The 20,503-nt window shown below is 47.0% G+C and overlaps 3 protein-coding genes and 1 long non-coding RNA gene across 8 annotated transcripts; 1 reads left to right on the top strand and 3 right to left on the bottom strand.

The window, feature by feature from the left end:
- Nucleotides 1-3,812: 3,812 nt before the first annotated feature.
- On the bottom strand, nt 3,813-10,249 carry LOC100838261 (probable receptor-like protein kinase At1g49730). Of its 2 annotated transcripts, none has more exons than XM_024455965.1 (9): nt 9,755-10,249; nt 8,143-8,691; nt 6,950-7,237; nt 6,059-6,320; nt 5,938-5,990; nt 5,776-5,843; nt 5,436-5,525; nt 5,265-5,355; nt 3,813-5,104 (listed from the first exon to the last, which is right to left on the bottom strand). In XM_024455965.1, the coding sequence occupies exons 1-9, from the start codon at nt 9,834-9,836 to the stop codon at nt 4,503-4,505; spliced, it is 2,085 nt and encodes a 694-aa protein (XP_024311733.1). In that variant the 5' UTR covers nt 9,837-10,249; the 3' UTR covers nt 3,813-4,502. The 2 variants fall into 2 exon arrangements, with proteins under 2 accessions (XP_024311733.1, XP_024311734.1); XM_024455966.1 differs by having other exon boundaries at nt 3,813-5,080; nt 9,755-10,246.
- Nucleotides 10,250-12,563: 2,314 nt separating this feature from the next.
- Nucleotides 12,564-13,097, bottom strand: LOC112269349. The gene is made up of 2 exons (XR_002961168.1): nt 12,967-13,097; nt 12,564-12,864 (listed from the first exon to the last, which is right to left on the bottom strand). It is a non-coding gene; the product is annotated as an uncharacterized LOC112269349 (long non-coding RNA).
- A 4-nt stretch (nt 13,098-13,101) lies between these two features.
- On the top strand, nt 13,102-16,255 carry LOC100837959 (PI-PLC X domain-containing protein At5g67130). Of its 4 annotated transcripts, none has more exons than XR_002961167.1 (8): nt 13,102-13,406; nt 13,539-13,661; nt 13,762-13,899; nt 14,642-14,740; nt 14,827-15,130; nt 15,227-15,476; nt 15,573-15,659; nt 15,896-15,912. XR_002961167.1 is itself a non-coding variant. In XM_003581186.4 (8 exons), the coding sequence occupies exons 1-8, from the start codon at nt 13,305-13,307 to the stop codon at nt 16,031-16,033; spliced, it is 1,215 nt and encodes a 404-aa protein (XP_003581234.1). In that variant the 5' UTR covers nt 13,108-13,304; the 3' UTR covers nt 16,034-16,249. The 4 variants fall into 4 exon arrangements, 3 of the variants coding, with proteins under 3 accessions (XP_003581234.1, XP_024311735.1, XP_024311736.1); XM_003581186.4 differs by having other exon boundaries at nt 13,108-13,406; nt 15,227-15,450; nt 15,896-16,249; XM_024455967.1 differs by lacking the exons at nt 13,102-13,406; nt 13,539-13,661 and adding an exon at nt 14,007-14,305 and having other exon boundaries at nt 13,751-13,899; nt 15,227-15,450; nt 15,896-16,255.
- Nucleotides 16,256-16,500: 245 nt separating this feature from the next.
- LOC100828552 (40S ribosomal protein S10-1) lies at nt 16,501-19,064 on the bottom strand. Its single transcript, XM_003579707.4, has 5 exons — nt 18,891-19,064; nt 18,736-18,784; nt 18,033-18,315; nt 17,310-17,448; nt 16,501-16,791 (listed from the first exon to the last, which is right to left on the bottom strand). The coding sequence occupies exons 1-5, from the start codon at nt 19,032-19,034 to the stop codon at nt 16,711-16,713; spliced, it is 696 nt and encodes a 231-aa protein (XP_003579755.2). The 5' UTR covers nt 19,035-19,064; the 3' UTR covers nt 16,501-16,710.
- Between the last annotated feature and the right edge of the window lie 1,439 nt (nt 19,065-20,503).

The following is a 20,503-nucleotide window of genomic DNA, read 5'->3' as shown; positions in this document are numbered from 1 at the left end:
CGAACTATCCAGTGGGGTATATGTCAAGAAAATAAAATAAAAAATAATACTTCCTCCGTTCCATATAATTGACGAAATATCGCATATATATAGATTTTTTTATATACATACATTCATATTTGGACAAATTTCACTTATAAACCAAAGAGGCCTTTAGGACTCATTCGGTCTGAACAAGTGAAAGATATGAAAAATTGAAGAGTATGGATGGTGATAGGATTGCATTCCTAGGTAAGGAAGCGTCCTGCCTCGTTCCTAAACAGAAAAAAGGTTGGAGTTCATGCTCAATTTCCTTTGCTTGTTTCCTACAAACCAAATGCATCTATATCGAATTTTCTTTTGCAATTCTCAATCTTTTGATTCTTTTTCTTGGAAAAACTCGAGACCAAAAAAGGCCTTAGAGCTCATTTGGTTTATAGTTTTTCATAGGAAATTCAATGGAGTGAGAATTTCATCGAAAAATCTATTAGGTTTGCAATAAACAAGCGAAGTATTTCCTTTGGAGTTATGTTGATCTCCGATTGGATCCTATTGAGTTCATGTATTTTTCATGTGGTGTAGTCAAACATCATTACTAGATGATGCCCCACACGTTGTTGCGAAAAATTTTAGTTAACATACGTGAGTGAAATTGAGTAGCAACGGAAGAGTATCCAAAATTGAAAACATATAATGAAATTGTATGATAGATTTTTCATTTAGTGGAGGGTAGCTTGATGAAATGTAGCATGTATGTACAAAAAATATGAATTTTTTACTAAATAAGAGTGAACAAATTAATGATATGATGATGTGGTAATATTGCATGTTGAGAGAAATCAAGTAGCGGCGTTCTTCTACTTAGTTAGATATAGGAGATTACATTTTTTTTTGGGTTATTTGTAGCATTCAACACGGCATGACATTCGGTTCTCATGCTTTTCTTATTCATGTGTTTTTTAAATCGTGCGGGTCAAAGAGGCGTAAGGAAGCACAGTTTTGGGTTTTTACATCAGTGGTAGGACAGCAGGAGTAGGTTAATAGAACGTTAACCTTGTTTATCTCTCCCTCTGATCATCAAACGTAATATCCTTGTTCTGTTCTCTCTCGCGCGCGCGTCGTCACCCACCTACGAAAGAAGGCGCCACCGCCACGTGACTACTCTCTCGTCATATGGTCTGGGATACGTTCACGGGGATTATGGCATTGCTCCAACATGTTTCCTTTGCATATTGTTCACATGGATGGGATCGATATTAGGAACACACGACGACGAAAGATCCAAGAAAGTTCACATCGTGTAAAACCAAGTCCTAGACTGTTATTACTTACCATCGGGCTATTCGATCTTTAACTAGCTGTCTAGCTATCATTGATGCGGACATAAATCATCGGACTTCACTTTCACTGTTTATAGACTCCTGTCGAGTAATCTCACTCCACCCGCATAAAAAAAGAGAGAGAGAGTTATCTCACTCGACACAAATGGTCGATGCTTTAAACCATTTCTGTGCTAACATTTCCGATTCGATCGTAGCAGCAACACGCGGAAATGCTAGAGGAATCAGCCAAAATGGCGCCAAGCACCGAAGCGGGGAAAGTGTCCGTAGCGACTAGCGACCAAACCCGCCTGCTGAGGAAGGGCCCTGTCAGTCTGTACGGGACCGGGAGAGACGTGGAGCTGTGTAAGCAGATAAAGGGGCAACGCCAAACGCCGCCAGCTCATGTGCATGCGCGCTGCTTACCAGGGATTTGTTTAAGCCCGCGAGAGAGACGTGAGGAATGAGAAAGCTCCCTGGATTTGGAACCCCCGCTCCTGTTTTGGAACCCCGTTCTGTCCCCTTTTGCTGCTTTTGCTCGTCCCACCTAATCCTTGTTGCGTTTCAGGAGCTTAATCGCTAAAAAAGAAACCAAAGGGAGGTTCAAATGCAGTGACCGTGAGGAGCTCAACTGTTCTTGGTCTTGGATTAGTTAAAGCATGGAATGCACCGTAAGCCGTGACAACAGCATTGACTTTGAGTCTGTCGATGTGAACACCGCCGATCCCACAGAAATGACCTTGGCGTTCCGCTCGTGGAAACGAGGCAACGTCTGTTGTCGGGAGTAGTGCTCCGTAATTGCCAACCCAACGGTGCCCAGCGGACAGGGCTCGGCCGCTCGGTAATTGTGTCGGCGGTACACCGGTGCACAAACCCTGCTTTTTTTGTGTGAACAGGTGAGACTAGCCTGCTTTATTTTCATGGCCAAACAAAGCCAAATCCACGGTCAGAGCGGCTAACAAGTAAACTAAACTTGCACATGGAAAATTGTGTTAAGATTAATTAACAAATATTAATTAAGGAGAATCACTCCTTAACCGTGGCATCCACGATTCCTCCAAAAACTGTCGGAAGTCGCCATTCGGGAGTCTTGTCTTCGGAAACTGCCATATTTAATCCCCTATATATTTATACAATCAATCATCAATAAAGATTACCGTTCATTCTTGTCTGGTTCACAATTTACTTCTATCAAATTGTTCGAGTGATGAGGTATATATGGCAAGATAGACCAATTTGCCTTGCCCTGTACCCATATAGATACCTTGTATAGTCTAACTTGGAGATCAAGCGAGGGTGATTCTAATTCCCTGTAATCAAGTAATTGATTGATTGATTATATTGATCAATCACCGTTCCCTTGATGGTATATAAACAAGGCGCAGCCTCCTATAAGAGTGCACTACCACTGCCATAATTCACATGGTATTAGAGATTTTAATCCTCAGAACTCATCTCTGATATGTCATTCTCTTGGTCTATCTTCGCAGGCCTCACAGCTCCCATGGTTACGGTGAAGCTCACAAGAGACAACTATGTGGAAGGCGCAGGTTCTGCCAAACATGTGGGGAACAAACTCATCGACATAGTTGATGACCCCACCCTGACACTGCTCGTTGTCATCACCGTCGAGAAGAAGGGAGAAGAAGAAGAGGACGAGACGTGGCCAAACCCACCATATGTGCACTGGGTTGCCGAGGACAAGATTGTTCTTGGGTACATTCTCCAACATGTCAAAAGGAAATCATGGTGCAGATGGTGTCTTGCACCACAGCCGCTAAGATGGGGCATGCCTTTGAAGCCATGTTCACGTCCCACACCGAGGCGTGCAGCGTGCAGATTCGCAGGCTCCTCAACGAGGTAGAGAAGGCCACATAGAAGATGGCGGACAACTTCACCAAAATCAAGACTACGGTAGATTCAATGGCGGCTGCAGGCGTCATGGATGACGAGGAGTCTTAGAATTGCCTACAGCCGCCATTGAATTTGCAATAGTCTTGGTTTTGTCCGCCATCTTTTTTGTGCCCTTCTCTACCTAGCCGAGGATTCCACGAGTCTACATGATGCACGCCCCAGACGGACGTGAACACAGCTTTAAGGGCCTGCCATATCTCGGTGGCTGTGGTGCAGGACATCACTTGCACCATGATTTCCTTCAAGGGTTGGAGAGGATGTCCCCAAGGACAATCTGGTCCTAGGCAATCCAGCGCACATATACTGGATTTCACATCAGCTCGACCTCTTCTCAACGGTGATGACAATGGGCGGTGCTAGGGTGGAGCCGTCAACTATGTCGACAAGTTGGATTCCCCCATAGGTTTGTTAGCAAACCTGCTCCTTCCATAGGAGGTAGCTGTCTTTATATGAAGCCTTTGGTGATCCAAATTGGACTAATACAATGCAGGAGGCATTGAAGAGGTGATACAAAACACTTGGTACCGGCAAAGAAGCAAGCAATATCATTGACTGTTAGTGGGTGTATAAGGTGAAAAAAAGCTTTTGGAAACATAGATCGATAAAAAGCAAGACTTGTAGCCAAGGGGTTCAAGCAACGACATGGACTACAGACTTGTAGCCAAAGGGTTCAAGCAACGATATGGACTACGACGACACTCTTAGTCCAGTAAAAAAAAAGGCAGCAACAATCCCATTAATATCATTGGCAGTGTCAAGAGGATGGGAGATGAGACAGTTAGATGTATAGAATTCCTTCATGGTGTTCTAGAGGAGGATGTCTTGATGCGGTGACCACCTGGGTGTATATACAAGGCGCAGCCTCATGTAGGACTACAGGAGTGCACTCCTCACGATAATTCAAAAAAATTTCCTGCTCAAAACAGAAGCACAATGGCCGCTGCCGTTCATGGGAGTACACCACCAGTGACCAGTCCACTGGCACTCCGGTAGATAAAGAAATCTGAACACGAATGGAATCGTTCGACGCGCGCCATCTCTGACTCCCGTGACCCTAGCTCGCAGACCACATGTACTCCGTATCAGATTCTGGGTCCCTGCTTCCCGATCACACTGGTTCCAGCGTAGAATCAGTCACAAGTCGGAATCGCGCGCAGTGCGCAGGACCAAACCTGGCCTACCATACGGACATAAGCTTCAGAAACCGGCCGGCAGCTGCTACTCTTCCATGCTCATGTGTTAATTAATCGACAAAAATGGGCTGGAAATGCCATCCGGTGGTATCACGGTTCAGACCAAGAACGCGCCGTGGCCACCGTGGGGAGGGGATTGGGTCTCCGGCGAGTTGCACTCCAGCATCACGCTGCGGCTGCAGTGGGACCTGGACGTGCTTGACGACGACGGTGGGCATCGGGCCTCACTGCTGAACTGGATCACGTCACCGCCATCTCGCCACCGCTGGTGCCCCACACTCCCTTTCCGCCCGCTCTGCCCGCCATAGTAGTATGCTTGCTCGCCTTCCACGGCACGCGCGAACACGCCCGACAGTGGGTCCAGCCGCTCGTAGAGGATCCGGAGCACCTGCTTCATGGACGGCCGCGCGTCGCCGTCCCTATGGGTGCACCAGTGGATCACATCCGCCATGACCTGCAGCTCGTCCAGGTCGAACGTGTCCGCCACAGCCGTGTCCACCAGCTCGTGGAGACGGTAGTCGGTGCCGATCAGGTCCCGTGACCACTCGACGAGGCTGCTGTTGTCCTGCACCACAGGTCTCCCCGTGACAAGCTCCAGCAGCAGCACACCGTAGCTATACACATCACTCTTCGCGGTCAGCTCTTGAGTCACCACGTACTCTGGGTCTACATAGCCTGCACGGAGATACACGCACGGTACTGACGACAATGTTGATTGAACAAATTAGTATTCACTTGTAGACTGAAGGCATAATCCAAAACAGAGTACAAAGTTACCCCTGATTCAAATATACATTGCTGTAGCATAACAGCAGAAAACCTTTTCTTGAATATCATGACAAGAGAACAATATTCTTACCAGCAGTTGCCGGGATCTTGACAGTCCCTGGGGTGGAATTGAGGGTAGTATCACCACCACTCGAGCCATGTGCAAGGCCACTGCCAGCAAGCTATTGAAAAGCAATCCATTAGTCTCCGTGGAGTAGGGATTGATCCCAGTGTAAGAAAGTTATGCACCAGGTCTAGGTACCTTTGCAAGGTAATTCTTGTCCAACAGGACATTGCTGGGCTTTATGTCTCCATGGTACAACGGAGGGTCACAGTAGAAATGAAGGTACTCCTGAAACCAAGATAATTTCACGGTTGGTAATTGAATGTCAACAGTACCATAACATTTTGAAATATACTTGGCGTCAACTGTCAAGACAAGGAAAATGATAGAAATTGATATACACTTGTTGTTCGTTCGCAAGTTTGAAGTCAATAATAACTATCCAATTGCTGACTTCGGTAGATAAAGAACTTAACGAAGTAAGTATGACCTACTTAAGCCAATTCAAAATCCAGAACACTGACTTCCGGAAACTTACCAAAGCATTTGCAACATCAATGGCAATCTGTATCCTATTTTTCCATGGCAGCAGACGTTTACCTGACGCTGCAAAGAGAATAATGCTTTTCTGCACATAATTCAACAAATGATGTAGCATAAGGCAAAGAATGAGCATGAAACGTGAGTCATGAGATATTACAATGAAGGTGGTCCTTAAGGCTTCCATTTTCCATGTATTCATACACCTGGAACCTGGACGGTGCAAAATTATAAAGAACCATAAATGGTTGATATTTGAACTTATTTATAGCATATTATACCTCTCAAATCTTGTTAAGCAAAATCCCTTAAGTCCAACAAGATGGCGATGATGCAGTCGCCCAAGAAGTTCCATTTCTTTGCAAAATTCCAGCTGGCCTTGTTTTGCCGTGCTCTCTATGCGTCTAATGGCAACCACAGAACCATTGCTCAGTTGTCCTTTGAATATTGTACCATTATCATTCCCTCCCAACGTGGTGCTAAAGTTTCTTGTTGCCCTTCTCATTTCCGAATAACTAAATCTGCCAAAAATGGTGGAAGTACCTGCAAAACAATCATGTTACGCAGATAAATTGAAATGTGTTGCATAACTGGTTGTGATTGCAAGTAATTCAAACATTGCAGCCTCACAAATCACTCTGTAGTTCAAATAAAAGTATACCATAAAGTTTCCTGAAACAAAATGTCAAAAATAGAGCATAGTGGTAAGAATCATATGATCTGGAGCATATAGCATCTTTGTCATTTTCCTGTTCAATAGCTTCAGCATAATCATACAATGGTATCCCTAGGTTTTGAGCTCATGCGTGTTAGTTATTTTTGGAATTGAACAACATTGAAGTGGTTAAATGTGTTGATTGGATACCCTGCCGTATTTTTCAATTTCCACGTGGTACAGTTCACATTCTGGCTTTGCTCCCATATTTTTCTGCAGGCAAATCCCACATTCATAAATCACTTTTGTTGTTTTCTAAAATTATGTACCAAAAGAGAAGGCATAAAAGGCACTGTACTACGTAGGTTTGATATCTAGTCACAAACTTGACCCTGTGATAACAGACCTGGTATGCAATCTAACCCCATGAGACTGTAAAAGTCATTCAGACATCTAAAAATTGATCAAACATTCATAAAAGAATGGCAGCCACGAACACAACTCGTTAAAGGCTTACCTTCTTGTTGCTTCTTGACACAGGAACTCAACGCATCCAAAGGGTTTATCCCCTCAATCTTTTCTAGTTCTTTGCTCTTTTTACGGATGAGCAGAATTAGTACTAGGACTAGTGTAACTGATAATCCTGTAACCAGAGCCCCAATTACTGGGAATAGTACACGCTTGTAACTACGATGATGATTGGCTGGCACTCCAGTAACATGGTCCCCAGGAATTTGCGCTGCAAGTGGACTGGGAGAAATATTTGGTGCAACATGTCCACCAGACAATGGGGACGATATGTTCACTGCATCAAAGATTGACCAAATATTACATCATTGATAAGTCCAAAACTTGTCCCACGCATCATTTCTAGTATGCATATTCACCTACCTCATCTCAGCACAACAAGGCATACTATGAAGTATAAAACAAAGATTCAAGTTACCCTATATTGGAAGTTCCTAGAGTAGTGAATTATATGCCAATAAAGTCACAGTTAACAGTAATGAGACAAAATTATGCCACTACTTCTCAAAATAAATTGCCTCATGTGCCATTGCTGCCAATGAAGTCACTGTTAACAGTAGTGCAACAAAATTTAGTAATATACATGTTTTGGAGTAGAAAAATTAATCAGCTTACAAACAATTAACTGTTTTGCCAACGAACATATAAAAATGAAACTGATAATATGAAAATATGCCCACACATATAAAGCTGTATTTGCATACCAAACTTTTACTACACAAACATGTCCTGAATATATCTGCAAATGTGCACACTCAAAAAGGATTCATGAAACGCACTAGCCTTACACAATTTAGCAGAAAACAAATCTGCCTCTTTAAGATGACAAATGGTGTATATATTAGCGTAGATAAACTTGCTCCCCCACTCAGAAGCAAGTTCACAGAAAACCAGAGTTGGAGATCCTTTGGGGTTCACACATTGCACTAGCATTAACACATTATAATTCCTTATAATTAAGATATGTTCTACTGTTCATCAGTAGTAAGTTGTCATTATAATTAAGATATGTTCTATCTCTGTAAGTTGTCAAATACCTAATATTTTAGCATAGATAAACTTGCTCGAGAGAATCAAAATATGCATTCATGAACAAGGTCATCAAATCAACCCAAAAAGCAACTGTAGCCACAGAAAGTTAAGACACTGTCCATTCAATGGAAGATAGGAGAAATTTCGAACCTTGAAGAGCACTAAGCCCCTGAGCGCTAAAAAAGCAGCCCGCTGTATCAAAAATAGATATATTCCCTTGACTCATAAAAGCAACAAAGGCAGCATCACGGCAGGTATTCAATGTGATATTATCTTGTTCTCCCACAAGATGTCGGAGGTATGACAGACCAGAGTTTAAGCATCTCTTGCAACTAACATCATCTGGAAGTGAAGTTGCACAGCTCCTGGTCACATCACTGAAATTTGGAGACTGTAACATTTGAAGGATAGTGGTCATCCCAACGCATTGATAGGACGCCTGAATTTTGATCCCGAGGCCACAAAATGATGCTGCAGTAGGAAGGATCCCTTTCGACACCAATGTATCAGAGATATTGCCAATACAGGCATCGGCGAGTTCAGATGGAACCCCAAGAGTGCCTGTTGTGTTTGCATACATGGCAGATGATACTGCAAGGACAGCATTGATGTAGCGGCAACACTTTGAGTGCCCATCTTGATCTGAGCACAGGGAAGTTATCAGCGCATAGTTTGGCCAACTGAAATCCAATGGACAATCTGCATGACCCAACAACAAATATGAGTGACGATTCAATTGGCTGGCACATCATCAAAAGCTTTTGAAGACTAGCCCCCCATCATCGTTGGGCACATTTTTCTCTGAATTTCACAAACGTGTGCAAATATGGAGATACAGAAAGAGAAAAGTGTGCGACATCCACACCATGAATTGTGACTATATAAAGCAGATCTGAAGTTAAAACAACCGGGAGCAGACCACATGATCACATGACCACTTGACCAGTACTAGCTGACTACATGCCCAATAGATTGCATGTCATAAATCCCAAAATCCATATGTCCATCGCTACATTAGAGCTGCTACGGGCAGAATGTGGAGTACTGCTATATAACAAGTCAACCGATTGTACTGTTTTGCACCGTATTAGTCCATTGCACAAACTAAAAACAACCCATGTGCATGTGAGGAACATCAGATGGATCTAAAATATCAAGTCCAGGTACTTAGTGGTTCAGTAACGCCAAATGGCAGGACGGAGACCTTCACGGACCAACGTCTATCGAAATCCTAGAGCCATGAAAGGCCATTGTTCACTCGTCGTACGTGTACAGCAAACACCATTAGGTAAGAGAATTGAATGGCGTGAGGACTCACTCCAGTGCGAGTGAGAGGCGGTCCCCTGCACCAACTTAGCCGGCGCTGCCGCTGCCACTACCACATAATAAGGCAGACAACAAATGCCCCACGTACCACTCCTGCTTAGGGATTGTTCCCCTGCTAGGTGACCGCGTCTCGAGCCTAAAACTGCCTAATCGCCTGCCTTAATCCACCTACTAAAAATGCAGTTATACAGGGAGGGATGTACTAATTGCCGAACAGAATACTCAAAGGACTCATCGAAATGACTAATGAGCACTGGAAGGGGAAGAAATCCGAAGCAGTAAGCTGAGCGAAGCGCGCCCGCAACCGTCCCCCTCCAACTCCAAATGCAGCCATCGCCAGTTCGCCACAGGAGCGGTGGAGTGGGGGATTCCACCGCTTGCAACAGAGAGACGGGAACCGCTAATGAGCTTTTGTTGAGTGGCCTGAGTAGTTTACCTGCTGCGATCGCCGCGGGGGCCAGAAGCGCGGCGACGGCGGCGGCCAGCGCCGCATAGATGAGCGGTGAGGGGCGCCGCATCCGGGATGCCTCGCGGGCCGGCGGCGCAGCGCAGACGCCGTACCGGCAGCGGCAGGAGGAGCAGTGGAGTACTGGAGTGGAGGTGTAGCGGAGCGCAAAAGGTGGGCGCTGTCGGGGGAGGCCGGGAGGGCGAGGGAGGAGAGGAAGGAATGGGATGCCAGGCTGCCGCTGCCCCGACGCCAGCCCAATATGCTCTTTGCCCGCTGCTAGTATGTGTTGCTGCGGCTGCGGCTGCGGCTGCGGCCGCGGCGGGGCTGCCGCTTTTTCTTCCCCTGCGCTTTGCTTTGCGGGTCGCAGTCGCACCGCGGCCGCGGGGTGTCTTTTTTTTCTCCTTTCCCCGCGCGCCTGCCTCGGTGCCCTTGGGGTCTTTGGGGATGATGGGCTCGGGATCACGGATTCACGGGCGAAACTGCGTGTGCAGTGCGAGTGCTTTGGGGTTAGTTGGGGCCTTGGGGGACTCCTTCCGCTTCGGCGCTTCCGGCTCCGCGGACCACGGGACGGGTGCGCTGCACATGGCGCGGCAGCGCGCGGGAGTCACCGGCCCAAAGCGCCCAACGAAACGGCAGCAATACGGGGCGCCGTATACGAGAACCAACCCGTACTGCACAACACTGTGCATTACTACCACTAGTGATGTCCTTTTGTGGATGATGTCGATCATCAGGGTGAGGCGCTGAGGAATGGGCCCCTAACAGTGTCCATCAGTTCATCCCATACCGGCCAGCCGTTCACAAATCAAAAATGGCACCCAACTGTGTACTGAAACTGCAAAGTTCCTTTTAAAAAAACTGCAAAGTTGCCTGCTGGAATAATATCCTACGCTAACCCAAGCAACATGCGTTGTTAACTGGCTTGGCATGCAGCTATGCTGTGCAGGACCAGAAGATATGAACGCCCATACGGAGTAGTATTATACCGACCTGTATAATGCAACATATCATTGTAACGACGCCAGTGTTGGTTTCTGGTACTACGTGGTTACGTTTATGACATTCTGTAGCGTAAATCAGCACCACTCCAAATACTTCTCACTTTGTACCATGTTGGGAGAGAACATTTTCTTGAGTTGGTATGCTTGAGGTGCAACTGAAAACACAAGAGATCAGTTGTGTGAAAAGAAGCAAGCACCAACGGAACAGAATCTCTATTGCAGAGCAGAGAGAACAGGGAAAATAACGGAATGTGAGCCATGATTTTTGCTGTGGTAGTGACTCCGCTGCTGAGCATTACGGAACTCGCATCCCCACCTTCCAATATTTATGTTCTTCCTGGGACCCGACCGGTGCCACAAAACACCAATTTGCGGCAGCGTGTCACAGAATGCGGCCGGCTTTTACGTGTTTTTGACATCGACGGTTCGGAAGTGCGGCTCTGTGGTTCGGAGACGAAGGGGCGACGAAGACCTTGCCGCAGAACCGAGCACAACTCGACGTGAGCAGGCAGCCTTGCATGCATCAGATCGAAGCGAAGCGGATAAATTGTGCTCAGTGACAAAGTCACATACTTACATGACGCCCTTACTGGTTTCTACCGAGAAGGAAATTCCGGCTCGCTGGACAATTCAGCTCCACTGGCACCGCCATTGCTTCGGCCGGAGAGTTGGATCCTCAAAAGTCAAAACTACTTGACTTGGTATCCTGAATTTATTTCAGACTTTAACCGGCTTTGTGTTTTCAGTGGGAGTGACGTACCCATCAATTATGAAGCGTCTGTGGTGACTTCGTCAATTTCAAGATGATCGGCCGGTAGCTCAGTCTCTCGGAGGTGCTCATAAGAGTAGGGTGTGCTAGGGGTGAGTGTAACGTGCGCGTGTGTGTGAGTGATTGCGTTGTACTGTGTTTCCTAAAAAAAACCCTCTCTTCTCTGGAAAAAAAACGAGCAAGAGGAAGTAAACATTACAAAACCCATACAATCGGAGACCTGGTGTCAGAAAACCCCATATATTGAGAAAAACATGTTCCCAACTACGTATTACGCTAATTAGTAACACCGCATCCCAAAATTGAAATTATTGGCATTTGATAGGAAATCTAATCAGTCAGTCAGATCCACGGAACCCCCGATCAGCCGGGTAGTACTAGTTCGTCATCTATGGTTTCACATACCTGAAAATCCTTACAACTCGTTTGGTATCCCTCGTCTACGAAAGGAAAGGAAATGAAATTTCTAATAGGATTTATTTGGTTGCATTTGAATTTTGGATTCAAAAATCATGTTTGTCTGCCATGTAGATTTGTAAAGTGGGCGACAATTCCAAAGAAATAATGTCTTTTAGAGAGGAATTACAGTTAGTTATAATGTGACTACATGAAATGTCTGATTGAATTCCTGTATCCAATTCTGCACTAGCCAAACAAGTTGATTTCTGATATCCAAAATGAATTCCAGACCTCAAATGACGGGTGTCAAAATGACCAGTCATTTATTTTAACAAAGATGATGCTTACTAAATTTGCTTTGGGTACCAAACCTAACCATGTGTCCACGTCAAGCCAAATCTTAAATTCCAGAGTAGGTGAGTCAATGTATGTGTTTGGACAAAAATATCAAACAACAACTGGTGTTTCAACCAACCAACTTCTTTTTCGAAAAAAACCCAACCAACTATCTTGTGCCTCTCCATCTGCTTCTTCTTTTCTCAAGAGAAGACTCTGCAATTTGCATGTACATGTTTAACAGAATGCAGAGGCCGGGCTTCCCTCCTTTGAAAAAAAAAACACGTTCATGAGAAATTTAGAATCATGATAATTGTGCTCATTCACAATTGGCTTAACGTACATGTTCAATTGGAGTACATAAAATATTCTCCCGGCAACGGATAACACGGTTCATGGAATTTCTGCTTGCAGAGACTACAGAGCTTTCCTCGAGAAGTGAAGTCATCGCGTGTGATCTTTCAGTTTGGAGCATGTTCAGAATTAAGTATCACTCTGGTCTAAAAATAGAAGCGGTTGAGCCTTCCTCGGGTCCAGTGAACACGCGTCCAGACTCCAGCGTCCTGATGTCCGATTGAACACCTCTCGGTTAGCTGAAAAACCGAACAAATTTCAGTTGACATTTCTTGTTAACGAATTTATGATTAACCGAGAAACCAAACAGATTTCCTAGTTAACATACACCCAACGCCTACCCCTGATACTGGTACAGGACACCCGGACCCGGTCATTTGTATATGTCATGCATCGGCCCACCGTAACGGGCACCTCGTCCGGATGGGCCCGCACCAGCAACGACCAAGAAAAACAGAGCGAGAGCGGAAACCACACACAATCGCACATAAGCAAGCGACGCAACCCGTGATTACCCGTCTTTACAAGCCACACGAAGCCTTGCACACCATCTTCACTAGCTCTTGCTGCATCTCTGTCTCCAGGAAGTAAGAGCGGGTCAGCGGGACACCAACCGACGCAGAGCAGAGCAGAGCAGAGAGGAAGCCAGAAGCGAGCGTCTGCGGCAAGAAGAATCAAGATGGGCAAGGAGCAGCGGCAGGAGTCGCCGCCGATGCTTCTCGTCGTGGCTCTCGCCGCCGTCTTCCTGTGCTCGTGCCCCGCCGCCGTCTCCGCTCGTAAGGTATGGCTATGTATGCATAAATGCATTGTTGTTGATTTGGGGCATTACTGAGCCAGCTAGGCGCTGCTGCTTCGGCATGTCTGGGCATTATTGGCTCACAGCTTTTCCGGGGTGTTTGGCGGCCGCGCGCAGGTGGGGGAGACGTGCGCGCTGGGGCGGAACTGCGACGCGGGGCTGCACTGCGAGACGTGCGTGGCCGACGGCAACGTGCGCCCCCGCTGCACCCGCGTCACCCCCGTCGACCCTCAGACCAAGGTACGCTCCGTAGTGCTCTGGCTGGCTGGCCCCGGCAGCCGGCGGCATTCTGTCTGGTGTCTGTCTGCGCCTCAACGAACCGTGCGTGCCGTTGGTGCAGGACCGGGGGCTGCCGTTCAACCGCTACTCGTGGCTGACGACGCACAACTCGTTCGCGCGCCTGGGCACCCGCTCCCAGACGGGGACGGCCATCGCCACGGCATGGAACCAGCAGGACACCGTCACCCAGCAGCTCAACGTAAGTCAAGTCCTCCTCCCCCGCTCTCTGTTTCCTTCCTGCTCCAATCTTAAAGCACAAGGCTCATGTCCAGCCGCTGCTGCCTTTTGACGTTCGTGGCCGCGAAGCCATAGGGCAGGCACAGCCGCACACAGGGAATGATTAAACTTGTCGGAGAGCGGTGAGGTGTCCAGGGACGCAACAGATGGCGCGAGGCCCGTCCACGTGTCGAAGAAGCGGCACGCCTGCAGACTACGGGTCCTTTTTATTCTGCTGTGTCTTCGCGGGTTTGCGTGCAAGGCTGCAGAGCGGAGCAGCCACACGCTGCGCTTGCTTGAAGCGTTGGCACGACAATGCCGCAAGAACTACCGCACCGCCGGCACCACACACATGTCAAGCACACGTGGGCGACAATCCTCCTGGTCATGTACGTACGTGTTTGCGGATAAGACATGTGGTGTCTGCTCAAATCTGGTCGATCTGCGTGTCAATGTTAGGTCGCATTCTTCTTCTTTTTTGAGTAATTTAGGTCGCATTCTTCTTCCGTTGAGTAATTTAGGTCGCGTTCTCGCTTGCTCCAAGGAAAACTTGGCGCCATCCTGAAAACAAATACGGATGGGGAATACCTGATTTACTGCCTGGCTGTAGATCGATTATTGTGTTCACTAGGCTTCGTTTCGACCAAGCAGATTCTAAAAGCACGCTGCATTTTCTGTCAAATTAACTGGGATCGGCTGACCGACTGAATCCCCCCGTGTCGCAGAACGGCGTGCGAGGGCTGATGCTGGACATGTACGACTTCCGGAACGACATCTGGCTCTGCCACTCCTACGGCGGCGCCTGCCAAAACTTCACCGCCTTCGTAAGCGCCGGCTCCGCCGTTACACAAGTCTCTCTGATCGACGACGAACACCACGCAGACTAACTAACTGCCGTCCTTCCCTGCAGACGCCGGCGGTGGACGTGCTCCGGGAGATCGAGGCGTTCCTGGCGGCGAACCCGTCGGAGGTGGTGACCATATTCATCGAGGACTACGTGGAGTCGCCGCGGGGGCTGACCCGGGTCTTCAACGCCTCCGGCCTGACGCGTTACCTGTTCCCGGCGTGGCGGATGCCCAAGAACGGCGGCGACTGGCCGCTGCTGGGCGACATGGTCCGCGACAACCACCGCCTGCTCGTCTTCACCTCCAGGTCCGCCAAGGAGGCCTCCGAGGGCTTCGCGCACGAGTGGCGCTACGTCGTCGAGAACCAGTGTATGTTGTACGGCCCCGAATTCGAATCATCCATGGCATATGTCAGCTAGTTTTAGTGGGATTAATTTGACGATGTTTATGTGGATGTGTGTGCAGATGGGAGCAAAGGGATGGTGAAGGGGTCGTGCCCGAACCGGGCCGAGTCGGCCGCCATGAGCGACCTGTCCAGGTCGCTGGTGCTGGTCAACTACTTCCGGGACCTCCCAAACTTCCCGGAGGCGTGCAAGGACAACTCGGCGCAGCTGCTGGCCATGCTCGACGCCTGCCACGCCGCCGCCGGGAACCGATGGGCGAACTTCGTCGCCGTCGATTTCTACAAAGTATTACTATGAGACTCTGCGGCGACGTGCGTCGTCAGTTGCATTATGAATATCAACATGATGATTAGGATTTTGTTAATTGTTGGCGCTAAAATATGCCGTCGATTCTGATGGTTCTACAGAGAAGCGATGGCGGCGGCGCGGCGGAGGCCACAGACAAGGCCAACGGCGGGCTGGTTTGTGGATGCGGGAGCATCGCTGCTTGCAATGTAAGGCCTCGGTTCGAAAACATTTAGACATTTATTGCATTTAGATCGTACTGCGAGGTTGAATTAATCCAGTATCTCATCTAGGTAACGGAATCTGATTTGGTTCTACGAGTAAAATATATCATCACTAAAAAAAAATGGAAGATGTGAGATGTGTTCCATTTCAGTAAGCTGTTACTTTGCTGACAAAATCGAGCACCTAACGAGATAAAGACGCCATGTGTGTGTTTGTGCAGGTGAATGGTACGTGCACGCCGTCCAGGCACCGGGCCACGCCCAAAGGCATCTTCAACAAGACCTCGGACGCGGCGTCGTGGCGGCCGCCGGCGATGTTGCTGCCAGCCGCTCTCATTGTTTCACTCTTGTGCTTGTGAAGGATCGTAGACTCTTCTCTAGAGTACAAATACATAGGTTAGCCCGTACTCACTCGACAAGTATTTAGGAATATTTAAGAACGGAGTGAGTACTAATTTAAGTCCACGGTTCAGATACGTAGCGGTGATGGCTTTCTTGAATATGGATGGCTTTCTTGAATATGAATCTCTGACTTACGACAAAATTGCAAATATAAAATAGAGTACTCTTTCTCATGTGTTCCAAAATTTCACAAGTTTGGGCAAAGCAGGCAAGCAGCACTATGACATCCCTCTGGGATTTAGTACGAAGTTATACTCACTCCGTCCCAAAATAAATGATGTGGAGTTGTATAATAACCTATGCTATGCAAATTAACGTCACTTGTCTTGGGTCGGAGGGAGTATTATGGATTGGATGGGTACTACATTACAGCATCAACTCAATGCTAAAAAGCGACTTCATTTCGCAGCAATGGCCAAGCATGTCAAACTCACACGAGAAGCTAAAGATGATTGATGGCTCAAACTTGATAGCATTAACACGAACTTCAACGTTTGAGAAACTTTAGTACTTAAGGTATGAAGAGCATCTGTAGAGACTGGTTGATCTAGCAGACATCACTACTATATAATGATCATCATCAAAATTAAGCGCCCCAGGTGAAGGGAAACATCATATCCAAACTAGTGGAAGTTTACTCCATTGAGGAAGAGGTTGGACCAGCGCCAAATCCACCACCACCACCACGGCCAAAGGCAGGTCTAGCACCAGAGCTCTGCAAAATTATACGTTGAAAAATCAATGCTATTGAAAAAAATCATCTAAATAAATTGAGTCATGCAATGTTTTGTTTTATTGCTCTCCCTGATATTTTACTGATAACGGAGCCCAACTAATACAAATAGTTTCGGCAATAACCATGCAGATAGGAAAACAGTTTTACTTTTAATAGAAGTAGGATATGACATTTCTTATGCAATCAGCTAAATGCTCAGTGGACACTACCAAGAAATTATGGTCCTAGCCAAGCAGCATTCAGAATGGCAAACAGGACCATGCAGAAAATTTGACAAAAGTCTGCAGGACTGAATTCGACCAAATTCCTATGGAACTACAAAACATGCCATGAGTATATTAATATGGAACTGTTGATGAAAAACATTAATAAAGGTGGGTCTGCAGATATTTTAACCTTTGCAGAGTGGACAGTTTAGGGTGCACATAGAAAAATTTCATTCCGGACAGTACAGAATTCAAATTCGTATGTTCCACTTCAAAGAATGAGTTGATTACCCTGAATGATGGCTGGAACTCTGCAGGAGCTCCGCCTTTCTCGCCACCAAAGTCACCAGGAGCAGCACGAGGACCACCACGGTAGCCATCCCTGTCACCAAACCTTGGCCTGTCACCATCAAAGTCACGAGGTGGGCCCCTACAAGAAATCCAAGCAAACATAAGCAAAGTTATAGAGCTAGCATTAGCCTCCATTACTTCAATCAATAGGGCGACCAGTGTAACCGCAAATGCAACATCTTGGATAAAGTTATCTTGCAGTTTTCTTTTAAATACAATCCAGGGACCAGTAGACAAGCAAACGAGGGTGCATGCACAAATGAAGCAAATGATACAGTAAAATTCTGACCATCGTTCCCAAGCAGCAGAACTTACCATAGATAAAAAAAAAATAACAATGTTCTTGGTTCATACATTAACTCTAGAATAACTGTAGATTCAGTCCCTTAATAAAGAGTAAAGACTCATTTCAAGTTTGCATAGCCATGCTGTGAAGCTATGCCTACACAAAAGGACTTAGTGTTAAACCTAATTAAAATACGCATGCAATAAATACCTCTAAGTTTAAATGTGCAACTAGTGGCCTTCCTAAACCAAATTAATTCATTAAGGACAGAAGATAGCATTTTCAGTAGTTGAAATAGATCACAGGTTTATGAATTACAATAGAGATAGTTTGCATATGCATAGAATCCTAGAAAGCCACAAGCAAAATAAGTATACCTTGATCGATCACCAGGTGGGCCAGAGCCGAATGGGCGACCAGGAGGCCTGGCAGACTTCTTGAGCGTTGCAGGCACAATCTCGGATGGCAGATTGAGGAAGTTGCGCAGGTGCTCAATACCATCATTGGTGAGGTACCAGTAATAGTGCTGCCACGAGAAGGTTTCCCTGACGTATTCCTTAGACTTGAAGCTCTGCATGAGCTTGATCACCTGCAGGTTAGGCACATCAATCTGTGGGTGTTTCTCCAGGTTGTAGTCCTTCTTGGCGTATAGCACCCCCTCTGGAACAACAAACATGCATAAAATCAAATGATTTCACCAATAAATTTTAGTACACGTTCATTCACTTTTTTTTTAATTTCCTGATGTACAAAGTCAAAACAAAGCATGAAATCTTTTCAGTTAGTTTCTTGATGCACTTAACTTGACTACATACCAGAACACTAAAACCCCTTATATGAATATGAGCATGCGATTTCAACAACATACAAGAGCCTACTATACTATACAGAAGTACCTCACATGCAAACATTTCACCAAAGAATCAAATCCTGTAAACAAATATACTGTAAAATTGTTTGTGGTATGTACAGAAGTTGCGCTAAACGTAGTGGTTGTGCTATGAGTGTATCAGATCCAGCATATTCAATGCCAGTCGAGATTATTGTAGCTACGAGGCAAAGGAATTGAGCATTACAAACCTTGGAAGAGGTACTTGCAGATCTCATTGCGGTTCTTCTTGGAGATGATCTGAGAGAAACAACACAAGAGATTACCACCCGCGTCAGGGCAGGTAAAATCGTACAGCAACAGCAGATTGAAGATAGCAGATAGCAGACTCGGATTGCTCGATTACCATGGTCGCAGCTGCGGAAGGGTATGGCGAGCTCCAAGTGCTGGCAGCGCGGAGGGTCGGCGCCTCGGCGGCGGCGCGACGAGTGAGCTCGCTGAGGTGTAGGGTTAGACGGCGGAACCGAAAGAGCGGCAGGGAGGGGTACATACCAAAGGTGGAGACTCTTGGGAATTATAGGCCCAGTTGATTGGGAATGGCACGTCGATGTAATAGCCCATTTTGACTTTAGTTTGCGTAGGATTGTTGGGTGCCTGGGCCCAACAATTCAAAAACTACAAGCTTTCAGGCTTTTCCGTATGGATTGATTACAATCCCAGTTCTTTAATGAAGTTAGATTAGAAAGTTTCTTTGTTGATTTCCCTTTCCAATTCGATCTATCACTACCCTAGGCGACTAGGGTTTCCCTACTCCGCCGGCGGTTCTATCTCCGGCGACGAGTTTGCTCGGCTACCTATTCGATCCGATTATCTTTGCCTTTCCTTGTCTCGGTCGGTTGCTCGGGCTGATTAAGGGGACGGCTTTATTCGTCTGTCCGGCCTTGGTATCCAGCAGAGTCAGGAGCTAGGGTTTCGGTTTTGATCTAATCTATCTTTACGGCGACGATCGTCTCTTAATCTGGTCATGTCTTCGTCATCGGAGTTTCCATCGAAGGAGAAGGTGGGCGCAGGCTTGGGTAGAGCCCTGGAGAATCTGGTTCTGCGTGACGTCGAACTTGATGAGGTGTGCATCGATGATGATGAGGCGGCGGTGATGGAAAAGGAGGCAAGATGGTTAGTTCTGGCGAGAGTGTACACCAGGAAGCCCTTTGGTCCGTCCACTTTCAAGGATCATATGAGATACATCTGGAGCTTATCCCAGGATGCGGAGATTAGAGAAGTTGGTGATAATCGGTTCCTCTGCAAGTTCTTCTGCCTAGGGGATTGGAAGAAGGTGATGCAGCAAGGTCCTTGGCTATTCAAAGGTCATATGGTGGTTGTCGTATCAGTGGCCCACGAGGTCCCACCAATACGGGACGCGTTGTCAGATTGGCCTTCCGGGAACGATAGGCCCGGGAAGCCCGACCCAAGGAGACGTTCGTTGGCGAAGACAAAACCAAGGGTCGGAACAGGAGAAGCACCCGCTTCGGTGGGTACCCGGGAACTCTAGTCCCGGGAAGTGGAAGGAGGAAGGAACGCTGCCCCGGCAACTGGCCGGGTGCGCTAGCCGGGAAGGGGTTCCACAGCAACCCGTGCTCGGGCATGCAGGCAGGGCCCGCAGAACAGTGAAGACAGGACGAGACAGCGGATGCAGTGCATTTAATGCACCGACAGGAGTCACATCGGCAGGGCTAGTCTTGCTCAGCAAGACTAGGGCGTCTACCCTATAATAAAAATTTTCTACCATGTACAGTGCCCTGAGCGTTGGTGGCCTGAGCGTTGCATGGCGCCCAGCGTGGATCAACAGTAATGTAATTCCTGTGGCGATGACACGCGTGTAGGAAACGTGTCGCACTGCATGCATCGTCACCTGTGGTATCCCCTTGTCTATAAAAGGAGGACCAATGCCACCGGCCAAAGAATTCTAGTTCCAGTCCGACCCATAGTTAGTAGTAGCAAGGAGTACTGCTCCTGTGGATA

The sequence above is a fragment of the Brachypodium distachyon genome, chromosome 5 (genome assembly GCF_000005505.3).
Source record: "Brachypodium distachyon strain Bd21 chromosome 5, Brachypodium_distachyon_v3.0, whole genome shotgun sequence".
Classification (NCBI taxonomy): domain Eukaryota; kingdom Viridiplantae; phylum Streptophyta; class Magnoliopsida; order Poales; family Poaceae; genus Brachypodium; species Brachypodium distachyon.
Note: the sequence above shows the minus strand (reverse complement) of the source record. Positions and strands in the feature narration are given on the sequence as shown.

Coding starts and splice junctions, on each gene's coding strand:
- LOC100837959 (XM_003581186.4), top strand. CDS start 13,305: ATGGGCAAGGAGCAGCGGCAGGAGTCGCCGCCGATGCTTCTCGTCGTG. Junction 13,662..13,761: donor CCGTCGACCCTCAGACCAAG/GTACGCTCCGTA, acceptor CCGTTGGTGCAG/GACCGGGGGCTGCCGTTCAA. Junction 14,741..14,826: donor GCCAAAACTTCACCGCCTTC/GTAAGCGCCGGC, acceptor CCTTCCCTGCAG/ACGCCGGCGGTGGACGTGCT.
- LOC100838261 (XM_024455965.1), bottom strand. CDS start 9,836: ATGCGGCGCCCCTCACCGCTCATCTATGCGGCGCTGGCCGCCGCCGTC. Junction 7,238..8,142: donor GGGGCTTAGTGCTCTTCAAG/GTTCGAAATTTC, acceptor TCTTTGATGCAG/TGAACATATCGTCCCCATTG. Junction 5,356..5,435: donor ACAAGAATTACCTTGCAAAG/GTACCTAGACCT, acceptor GCTTTTCAATAG/CTTGCTGGCAGTGGCCTTGC.
- LOC100828552 (XM_003579707.4), bottom strand. CDS start 19,034: ATGTACCCCTCCCTGCCGCTCTTTCGGTTCCGCCGTCTAACCCTACAC. Junction 18,316..18,735: donor CTGCAAGTACCTCTTCCAAG/GTTTGTAATGCT, acceptor TTGTTGTTCCAG/AGGGGGTGCTATACGCCAAG. Junction 16,792..17,309: donor AGTTCCAGCCATCATTCAGG/GTAATCAACTCA, acceptor ATAATTTTGCAG/AGCTCTGGTGCTAGACCTGC.